At 38.0% G+C, this 12,310-nt stretch overlaps 1 protein-coding gene across 1 annotated transcript in view; it reads right to left on the reverse strand.

The window, feature by feature from the left end:
* LOC126251303 (protein kinase C-binding protein NELL1-like) overlaps nt 1-12,310 on the reverse strand; it is a 364,874-nt gene that overhangs the window by 337,641 nt on the left and 14,923 nt on the right. The window contains exon 2 of the mRNA XM_049951630.1: nt 5,629-5,779. Coding sequence (XP_049807587.1) covers nt 5,629-5,779 — 151 coding nt within the window. The remainder of the gene's footprint in view (nt 1-5,628; nt 5,780-12,310) is intronic.

The raw sequence follows: 12,310 nt of genomic DNA on the forward strand, positions 1-12,310 counted from the left end.
CACCAATCCATGATCAAAGCCTGGTGGAACTCTAGCACAGAAAACCTCATTGTGCCTTGTTAGATCTGTTGCAGGCACCATCAATATAAGAAGAAGAAACAGCCATACATTTTAAGTTGATCAAACACTGTTCTCTGGCACTAATTAGTGAATTCTTCAATGAACTTCCATAATACTGTGTTGAGCAAGAGGTATACATCTCCAGAAGTTTTTCTCTTTGCGTATTTTCCAAAGAATCAGGGATTATTACTTTCTATGATTTATTTGTAAATAATTTGTGCACAGTAAAATCTATATTGTTGAAAAAACTGACTTACTAGTCATGTTGTCCATTAATGACCTGTCAAACAATATTAATAGTAAATCCAGACATTCTGAAGATGATGCAGTCACAATGTGGTGTCAATCTAATAAATCCCCAATACTTAAGCTGAAGAACACAGAACAAAACAAAACAAAAGCTGAGGGCCTTGATGAGATCTCAAACACCCAAGCATTGAGGCTGGAACTGACGGAAGCTGTTTCTAGAACTGGTCTGGATGATATACCAGTCCAAGAAGTGGAAATCATCACTGCAAAGCTGGACTGGGTCAAGACGAAATCCTTTTCTGGGGCTCAGAGAAGAAAACTTCTCAAAGAACAAGTAGAAAAGCGAAGCAAAGAATTGCTTTCTAAACATAAATGGAAGGAATTACAAGGTCTCAAACCTAGGACCTCCAAAATAAGATTGTCTCAGAGTGAAGGGGGCAAACAGACACCTCCTAACTTCAAAACAGGGAACAAGAGAACAAGGGAAGTGTCTAATACTCCCACTTCTCAGTATAATTGGAAACAGAAAAACCTGAAGCTAGAAATACAGAAGCGGACATCAGTACTGCAGTTTCATTTTTCAGGATGGCAGTTAGTCAACAGGTCAACATCGTCTAATAACAGGTGGAGCTTGTTCAGATGGCTCTCTTTGAGAAGATTGCGGAGTGGGTGGGCACACAAGAACAAGCCCCAAATTCTGGAGGGCTGTCTCAGCAAAGCTGCTCTAATCTTTGTGTACAAGGAGATAGGAATGATGGATTTACTTAACAAGATAGTGCCCAAGTTATGTCCAAAGGCGGAGGTAAAACCGATGGTCAAGATGCCAGCTGAGCTCTTCAAGACCACAAAGATATCAATACAAGTACTGAAGCTTCTTAAGCATACACCTCCAAAGACCCTGTTTGTGAAAGTGTGGGTGCGGAACCAGAAGGTCTCAATAGAGGACTGGAGGGTAATCAACCAAAATGTTCTGTCAGATGGCCAAACCCTTGAGATGGACATCAGTGAAAAATCGCCTGGGGAAATGTGAGAACTGGACCTGAAACTGTACTTTGGATTATTACAGGTTACAATCAAGATAATCAGAGACCTCAGAATGGACTATGGCAGCAAACTGGTGGATGTAAATGTTGTAGATAAACATGCAACACAGTAAGGAGGCAACTGCCACTATGAGTAATCTTCTGGGAAGACAAGAGGTGGGCATGACTCTAATCCAGGAACCATTTTATGTAAAGGGTGCAGCTCATGCATTGGAGGAACTGGACATAAGTTGCTTCATACTAGAAATATAAAGAACTCCAGAACATACATTTCATCAACAATGGGATTTAATACATGCCAATAGCAGATTTTTGTTCCAGGAACTTAATGACCTAAAGGACGAAGCCATGAAAGGAAAGAGCACAAGGGAAATTGTTCTGGCCTCAGCTTACCTTCTTTATGAGGACAATGCTCCTCCTTCCCAGGAAGTAAGGGGACTAGTAGACAACTGTTCACAGCTGAATGAATAACTGTTGGTTGGTTGGTTGGTTGTGATGCCAATGCCAACAACCTGGTATAGGGAAGAAATAACACCAACAGCAGAGGTGAGTACTTTCTCAAATATTTACTCTACAGTTACCTGTAGATCCCAAATAGGGACAGAGAACCTACTTCCAAAAACATAAGAAAGGAAGAAGTAACTGACATAACTTTTAGGTCCTTCATGATGGGTACTCACCACAAATGTGGCAGTGCAGCCATCCTTATCTTATCTGACCACATGATATCAAGTATGAGTTTGAAATAGGTGCTAAACATACCATGACCTATATGAATCCCATGAAAATAGATTGGGACTCATATAGGAAAGAGCTAAACTCGCCCCTATCTGAAGTCAGAACTTCAATGAGGAATCCAGTATATTTTGAGGAAATCACAGATGAAGTGACATTTACCATTACGACCTTGTATTTAGAAAACTGTCCTATCACCAAGAACTGTATAAACAGGAATGTACCTTGGCAGAACAATATAACCTGGAATTGCAAAGAAAGCAGGTAAAAAGACAGCTTAATGTTCCAAGAAGGAAAGGAACAATGGGCAAACCATGGTGAGGCTCTAGCCAAATACAGCCTTGCTATTAAGCAATCAAAATTATCATTCTGGAAGATATTCTGTGAGAAGGCAGGAGGCCATATTCATAAAATCCTCACCAGAATACCAACCAATCCAGAGGAACTCTAAGGAAGGAGGGTGATGAGAACACAAGCACAGCATGTGATATACTGAATCTGCTCCTTAACTCTCACTCACTACATTGCATTCTGGCAAACAACACTTGCCAAGATTCAGTCCCTGGAAGGTAATAGTTTACGGGAAACCAAAAGGGGGACTGAGAATTTGCCAGAGAATGTGTTGATTTCAAAAATATCCAGTAGGTGTTGGGAATGTTTCAACCGTCTGAGTCACCAGCCCTGATGGAATCTTTCTGGTTCTACTGCAACGAGCAGCAGAGGGAATAATTAGATTTCTATGCAGACCATCTAGAATCAGTTTAGCAACAAGAGTCATTACTTGGAGTTGGTGAAGGTTGTTTTCATTCCAAAGCCAAAGCAAACTGATCATACTGAGGCTATGGATATGAGACCAATCAGTCTGTCCTCCTTTCTCCTAAAGACATTATAAAAACTGGTTAATGTGCATTTTAGGAAAGGCAGGTTAACTGAGGTTTCTCTACGTCTAAAACAACATGAACATCAACCACGCAAATCATATGAAACGGCACTTCAACTTGTTGGGAAGGTGAAAAAGTACTACACTTTCAGGAAATCGCTCACTGCATCTTCCCCAGCACTGAAGAGACTTTTAGCAATACAACCTACAAAATTAATGTTTACAGCTGCAGATGAGAATGGCATTAAGACCATCATATGTAGGTGGATTGAGACTGTGCTGAGTAAAAGAAAGTAAAAGTAACCTTGTTGAATGACAAAATGGTAATCAACACCACCAAATGGAGTCCACAAGAAGGAATTCTGTCCCCACTATTGTGGAACACAGTGGTGAATGAACTATTGCAAAGGATGTGTAGAAGATTTAGTCATAGTAATACTTGGAAAATTTGCTAGTACCTATAGAACAATGGCTCAAAAGATTATGCAAAACTGGTGCAGGAGACAGGATCTAAGGGTCAGTCCCAAAAAAACTGTTGTAGTACCAGTCACAAGAATGCATATCCAGGTCAGGTACTGGAATCTGAAGCTTTCTGACAAAACTCTATCAGTAGAAGCAGCAGTAAAGTATCTAGGGATAATCCAGGATGCAAAAGTATCTTGGACCCCACACATAAAGAATATATGTTCAAAGGTGAAAGGTGCTCTGTGAACACTAGACAGATCTGTGATATAAACTGGGCTCCAAGCCACATGAGGATGTACTGGATACACACCACTACAACAAGACCTACGATAAGATATGGGGCTACAGTGTGGTGGCATAGAGTACAAGAAAAGGTGGCTGCTAAGGAGCCTGGCGAGGTGCTAAGATTGCCTGCTTAGCTATAAAAGGCAGAATTAGCAGCACACCCATCGCTGGGACGGAGACCATGCTGCACATGCCGCCATTACACCTCTTAGTAATAACGGAGGCAGCAGCAGGGACACAAAGGTTAAAAACTAGAAATAAGTGGAAAACTTTAGAAAATCCAGAATCCCATATCAGTATAGTGAATGCTGGGTAACTATACAACAAATTCCAGCTGCTTCAGTAAACCTTCCAAGGCAATAATTAGAAGTAAGAAGCAGTGGAAGAACAAACCTCAATACTGCTCAGTAGACGGTCTGGTTTCCTGGTGGATCAAAAACAGATGAACATGTTGGGGCCAGGTTATACAGGGTCCAACTGAGACTACAGAGAGCAGTTTCTCTACAAAAACTAGCCACAGTATTCCAGGAAGAAATATCTGCTGTCAGAGTGTGCATGAAGGAGACATCTGTGTAGTTGCTACAAGAATTGTGGCATCTGTATTCATTAAGATAGCCAAGCATCTCTGAAATCTCTGTCAGCTTCTGCAACAAGATTAAGAATATTGCAGAATTCCACAAAACCCTCGTGAGGCTAGGGGGTCCCGCAGTGGCTCCTTCTTCAGGCAGAAGGGTTGAAGGGGAAGGAATACGCTTGAAAGAAAAGGACTGGAGAGGTATAGAACAGGGATAGATTTTGGGAAAGTCACCCAGAACTGCGGGTCAGGAGAGACTTCCTTTCCTTCTCATTCTGTGTGGTAAGTCTTCCCTGACCTGCAGTTCTGGGTGACTTTCCGAAAATCTGTCCTTTCCTAGACCTCTCCAGTCATTTTCTTTCACCCCTATTACTTTCCCTTCAACCCTTCTGCCTGAAGAAGGATCCACTGGCTCCAAAACTTGCTTAATAATAACCTTCTTTTATGAGTGTGTTCTGCTGCCACTTGGCAAGTAGATTTTTTTGTCTGACCAATTAGTGTAGCATCTCTCTGCAAGTTAAAAATTGTATGCAAAAAATAATATGAGAGTACACTCTACTGGCTTTATGACTGTGAAACAAATGATTTTCTGCTTTAGGAAATTTACTACCAAAAACAGTTTCAATCTGCACAGCAGAGCTAGAATTAGATCTCTGTTGATTGCTAAGAAATAACTCCATATCTGATAACAGATGATGAAAAACAGCTTATGAAAAGTCAAAGACCAACTGTGGGCAGAGGCAGCTTTATAGTCTGGGAAATACTCCTATGATGTTCTCTAGGATTATTCACCCATGTGGATGGCATTTCCAAACAGTATGGATACAATTTCATCCTTTCATATGTTATGCAATCAAATGGATTTGCATTAAGAGAATGAATCAGCTTGCATAGCTAAAAATTTCTATGACTGTTGCCACCACATTTCCTACACTCTTCTCAAACAAATGTCAGGAGAATCTTCATGTTTGCTGTATGGTTCCTCCAGCATGCACCTTCAGGAGCTATGAAATACAATACAAGCAACATGAGTCTAGAAATCTGTGGCACCTAGCAGTCACTTCCTGCTCATCAATCTTCTGTCAGTGTGGCACATAGCTCATGCTCTGTAATTAGTCAATGGTCATGATAGTGTAACTCAGGAATGCAGAGCACTTGATAACAACTATTAACAGTGGCTAATAAATATAATAAGATATTTATTTCACAATCAAATTATTATAAAAACATTCATTCTATTGTAAATTATACATGGAATACTTAATAACTCCTCCATTCACTTCTTTGCCAGGTTATGCATTAACAGAAATCATACCATTATTTCAAAATTATCAAACCTGTTAAAACCATGTGAAAAGGCAATAATAGTTCCTGAATTAGCTTCCTCCTGACGCAGAGATGCTGCTAGGGTGAACTCAGTGTTGTGGCGCAGGAGATCGACTGCTCGTTGGAAAGAGGAAGGAGGTAACCGTAGGTCCCTGTAGTCACCTGAAATGGACAATACAACAGCAGGTAGTCATTATTTTATGACAGTTACTACTTTTTTCATTACTTATCTTTCAATTACACAAGGCACCATTGCAGCAAATTGTTCTTTCAGCTACCATCAGCTGGGGTAACACTGGTGAACTTTTCCATCATCTTTATGTGGGGGCTCTGATTAGTTGACAGGGTGCTTATAAACTGCAGTGTAATATTTTTTTTTTTAGATCTATACCTTATGTATTAGTTAGCACATCAGCCAAATGATAGGGGTCCAAGAGGTCAATTATGAATGAGCTGGAAGAACAGAACTTTAGTAACCCTGGAAGAAACAGATCCAACAGCCAGCATTGAGGATGCCCAAACTAGAAGTAAATGGGCAAACATATGTAATCAATTTCTGTGTTGTTACAATTCTATTTCGTCAGGATGCATGGATTGGCTGTGTTGATCATTTTGTTATGTTTTATGTTTATGTATTTGTATATTTTTGTCTCCTGCCAAGTGCCTAAATGGCCAGTTTAAGTGCAATAAATAATGATGATGATGGTGATGATGATGATGATGATGACCTACACCTCATGTGTGATTGAATCAATGTGGTTCTATCATATTTTAGAAACTGCTTATACCAAAATGATTATTCAGAAATTTAGTTAATGTTACCTTTACTTGCAGTGACTTTGTCCCACATATTCAAATCTCCTCACAGTGAGCTAAAAATGCACTGATCCCATGTTAAACCAATTAAAGGTGATCATATGTTTAACAGATCATTACTAAAGTTCAATGAATAACTTGCTTCCAAAAACTGAGGTAAATAATTAAAATTTAAAGAACTAAAGTGAACAAGGAAGTTACTAATTAGTTTATTTTTATTAGGTCAGTCGCTGCACAAGCATAACACAACTTAATATTATCTAAACTAATTACACAAAATTATTCAGTTCAGGAAGATTATTTTGTTTTGGTTTACTTTGCACAATGTCCTCCCAGTAATACAGCTACTTAGCTTCAGATGAGAATGTTAAATATCCACATTTTTCCTTCTCTAGCTATTCTAAGACTACCTCTTTTACCACATCATCTTCATTTTTGCTCACTTGCAAGCAGTCAAGAAGATTTTGTGTGTTTAATGAGAGAATTCAACAGTTTTTGAAACTGAACATAAGTTTTAGACCATGGTCATTTTTATGTCCTTCATCAGTTCATTTAGTAACGTGGAAAACACCTGTTAGCATGGTGTGGAAGAATTTTGTTTAAAAGAGTACGAAATTTTAACATAAGTGCTGTTAGATAACAAAATAAACAAAACTTCAGCCTAAAATTGTTTACAAGTGCTGCTTCTGTTGCTGCAGCAGATTTTTGAACTACAGAAACAATGCAAAAGTGACATAGTCAGTTCTGCTATCTATCTTCTTTTTCTCAGCAACATAAAAACTCAAACTGTTGGAGATAGAAGTTGCTGTAAGAGCTCCCTTAATTGGTATAGCTGATGTCTGCTATTGTGTAAGTAAGACAACAGAAATATAACAAAAAATTTAAGCTCCTACTTCATACGAACACATTATATATGGGGAACTTCAATAATTTATTTACTTACACTACACATTCTTATGGATCACAGAAAATCAAACACACAAATTTCAAATTCATTTGAAAGAAAATAAACTGTCTTTAACTTATGTCAGAGTATGAAGCTTCTAATACAGCAATCACAACTAAATAAAATTTTCATGGCTTCAGTGTACAAGAATGTTAATGTCTACATCTACATGGATCCTCTGCAAATCACACTTAAGTGCCTGGCAGAGGATTCTTCATCTTCACAATAATTCTCTACTACTCCAGTCTCAAACATCACGCAGAAAAAATGAACACTTTTACCTTTCTGTGCAAGCTTTGATTTCCCTTATTTTATTATTATGATCCTTTTTCCCTATGTAGATCAGCATCAACAAAATATTTTCACATTCAGAGAAGAAAGGTGGTGATTGAAATTTTGTGAGAAGATTCCACCACTACAAAAAACACCTTTGTTTTAACAAACCCTGTATCATATCAATGGCACTCTTTCCCCTATTTTGTGATAATACAAAATGTGCTGCTCTTCTCTGAGCTTCTTCAATGTACTCTGTTAATCCCATTTGGTAAGGACCCCAGACCACACAGCAGTATTCCATAAGGGGATTGGACAAGCATAGTTTAGGCAGTCCCTTTAGTAGATCTGTTATATTTCCCAAGTGTTCTACCAATAAAACACATTCTTTCATTTGCCCACGTTTTCTATGAGTTCTCTCCAGTTTAAGTTCTTCATAATTGTAATTCCTAGATATTTCATTGAATTTATGGCCTAGATTTGACTGATTTATTGCATAACTGAAGTTCAATGGATTCCTTTTACCATTCATGTGGATGACCTTACACTTTCATTATTTAGGATCAATTGCCAAGTTTTGCACCATACAGATATTTTTTCTAAATCATTTTGCAATTGGTTTTGATCTTCTGATGACTTTACTAGACAAAAAATGACAACATTGTCTGGAAACCAACCTGAGAACTATTACTGAGGGAGTGCACACAACCTAAAAATTGTACTGAGGGAAGTAAGAAGAGGAGATCCATGAGCTGCATGGAGGAAGAAAGTGAGGGCAAAGTACATGGCATCATCCCACTTCCTACCTTTTCAAAAGATGCCAGGCCTTTCAGAAATATCACACTAACCTGTTTCTAGCAGTACTTTGAAAAAGCAGCATACATGTTTCTTTATATACACCTAACCCATCATGTTCTACAGATACAAGCATAATGGAAAACCTTTTTAAGATACACTGACTATTAAATATCACATATTTATCAATAGCATAGCCAAGAAACATCCACTTACATGTCATGAAAAGCTGTGGTTTTTTTCAGTAATAATGCATACTATGTTTTTGCAAGTGCATGGATACTAACCAAAGAAAAATAATCATTGACTGCAAGAACAGAACCTTATTTTGACAGAAATTTTTTTCTAAGTAATTTTAATAAAAACAATTCAGGTATTCAGGAAACACATAAGTGTGTATTTTCACTTATGCTCAGTTCACTGCCTTTTAATGGCGAGAAATTTCCAAAACACTTTTCACTAGAACACATATCACTACATGAATTCACAGGTAAAGATGTAAAGTAGTTTTAAACTATTTTAAATTTGTGTGTAATGACACTATTTTACACTTCATTTGAAACAGATTATCATTAAAGAGTGAATGTACTGAGTACTAGGTTGTCAAAGTTTTTTCATTTATTGCTGTCGCATAACACAATATTTCTGAAGGCAATACATTTCATTTTTGCTTCATAGCTTCAGAAAATAATGTACTAATGACTACAAAGTGGACTGAATTCAGTTTAAAACATTATCACTTTCTGACTGTAATATCTTTATTGCAGTTTGTCATAGAAGGCAGAATAGTGGTGTTCTAACTTTCATCTGTTGATCTGTTTCAAATAAGTATCTTCAAATGCATTAATGCACTGTGTACAGCAATCTCAAATATGTAGGACACAGGTACAGTATATGCTGTATCAATTTCTGGCTAAGAACATCCTACAAACAATGGCACCATAAACCTCAAATGTAAAAACCTGCCCAACTGTCAACATTGAAAAGCTAATCATCATCTAAAACAATGTTCCCACCTTCAATTCCCACCCCAATTTAATACCTCTAACATATTTCACCTAAATTTACTCAAACAATTAAGGTGAATACCATTGCCACAATATGACTCTTTCCATCTACCCTGTCATGACACTACTTCTTCCAGACAATTCCCTGTGTATCTATGTTGCAACTGTCATCCAAAATAAACATCCCTCAGAGGCACATTATTCTTCAACAATTCAATGCAGATACCCATTTGAAATTTCATCTGAATGAATCTATCAGATATTCCACAAATCACTTTCCCCCACCTACATACTCCTGTAATTTCATTCCTATACTACTAGGTGCAGCATTCCCAATCTTACTGCTCACAATGTCCACCACAAACAGTCAGACCCCATTCAACTACCCTACTGCTCTGAATTATCTCCTGATGAATTCCATTCTTCAATCCATAGTTCACCTCTAACGATCGTATCCCATTCATCTACTTGCTCAGAGCCTTCAAACATTACCACCTATTCAATCTGCACAGGTACCAACATCTTCATTTACAGCATGACATCTGAGCTACACAATCATAAGTTTTAATAATACTATTTGTGTGTTTCACTTTCAATGTTTGTTTCATATTATACTGCAGCCTAAAAACTAAATGGCTGATCAGTCACATTCTGCTATTGTGCTATACCCTTTGGGGATGGGCAGAGATGAAACAAATAAATAAAAGAAAATTACTGTTTCTCCTACCCTCTTGTGCACCTACACTAGCATGCTGCTGAGCACTGTCTTCCTTGCTATGCACATCTCATTCCATACACCCCAACAATACCTCCAGCTACTCATTAACAGTTTCAGATCTACATCAACATTCACATCCATACTCTGCAAACCACTATGAAGTGCATGGCAGAGGGTATGTCCCACTGTACCAGTTAGGGTCTTCCTATTCCATTCATATATGGAGCACAGTAGGAACAATTGTTTGAATGCCTCCATGCATGTTGTAATCAATCTAATCTTGTCCTCATGATACCCATGGGTGTGATATGTAGGGGACTGTAGTACCTTCCCTTATTTAAAGCTGGTTCTTGAAACACTGTAACTAAACTATTTCAGATAGTTTACATATGTCTTGGAGAGTCTGCCAGTTCAGTTTCTTCATCATTCCTGCGACACTCTACCATGGGTCAAATAAACCTGTGACCATGTCTGCTAACCTTCTCTGTATATGCCCAACATCCCGTGTTAGTCTTATTTGGTATGGGTCCCACATACTTGAGCAATATTCTAGGATAGGTCACATGAGTGATTTGTAAGTAATCTTCCATGTAGATTGATTGCACTTTTCCTAGTGTTCTACCAATAAACCAAAATCTACCACATGCTTCACCCATGACTCAGTCTTTGTGCTTACTCCATTTCATATTCCTGCAATTTGTAACACCCATGGACTTGTAAGAGTTAGTTGATTCCAACTGTAGCATACTGATATTAGAGTCATAATATACTACATTTTTTTGTTTTGTGAGGTGCACAATTTTACATTTCTGAACATTTAAAGCAAGTTGACAATCTTTGCACAACTTTGAAATCTCATCAAGGTCTGACAGAATATTTATGTAGCTTCTTTCAGACAGAACTTCATTGTAGATAATTGCTTGTTCTGTAAGGAGTCTGAGGTTATTACTAATATTTTCCACGGTGTCATTAATATTCAACATTAACAGAAAGGGTCCCAACACACTCCACTGTTGCACATCTAAAGTTACTTCTACAAGTGTTGATGACTATCCATGCAACAGAACTTGTTGCGTCCTCCCAACCAAAAAGTCATCAATCTAGTCAAAAAATTGTACTTGATACCACATACATAGATTTGATAATAAGTGTATGTATAGTATAGAGTCAAACACTTTTTGGAAACCAAGATATACTGCATCTACTAGACTGCTTTGGCCTAAAGCCTTCAGTACCTTTTGTGATAAAAGTACAAATTTGGTTTCATGTGATCAATATTTTGGAATCCACGCTGGTTGACATGAAGGAGGTCATTCTGTCTGAGATCCCTCATTATGTTTGATTTCAGAATAAGTTATAAAATTCTACAAGAAATTGATGTCAAAAATATTGTATGGTAATTTTGTGTATCACTTCTACTGTCCTCGTAAATGGGTGTGACCTGCGCTTTCTTCCAACTGCTGGGCACAGTTTATTGTCCAGGGGATCTATTCTAGATAATATTTAATAGAGGGGCTAACTCAGCCACAGATTCAGTATAGAATCTGATAGGAGTCCATTTGGGCCTTGAGCTTCATTCAATTTTAATGATTTCAGCTATTTCTCGATGCCACTGACACTAGCATTTATTTCATTAATCTTTTCAGTGTTACAATAATTAAACTGGGGATACTCTCCTGGGTTTTCCTTTGCAAAGAAACATCTGAAAATGGGCTTAAGCAGTACTATTTTTGGTTTGCTACCCTCAGTTTCAGTAACTGTCTCAACCTCAAGTGACTGTGTTGGTGTCACTAACAGCCTTTACATATTGCTCTCTTGATGCATTTTATTCATCATCTCTCTATCTATAGCCCTACATTATGTTTTACATCTATTATAAGGTCATCATCGGTGTTCTGCCTAAAGGCAGGTTTTCACATGGTAGTTCTCCAGGCTGTCCGGTCTTCTGCCATCCTCTTCAGGTCTGCATAAATTCCTCTTCCCTTTATGTTGACTATCACCTTGTATCTCCTTCTTCCTCTCAGTCTTCTCCCACAAACCAATCCTTCCAAAGCATCTACTAGCAAGCACTCCCTTCTCAATGAACGTCCCAACCAGTTCTTTTTCCTTTCTCTTACAACCTTCAGCAGACATCTTCT

The sequence above is a fragment of the Schistocerca nitens genome, chromosome 4, assembly GCF_023898315.1.
Source record: "Schistocerca nitens isolate TAMUIC-IGC-003100 chromosome 4, iqSchNite1.1, whole genome shotgun sequence".
Taxonomy (NCBI): domain Eukaryota; kingdom Metazoa; phylum Arthropoda; class Insecta; order Orthoptera; family Acrididae; genus Schistocerca; species Schistocerca nitens.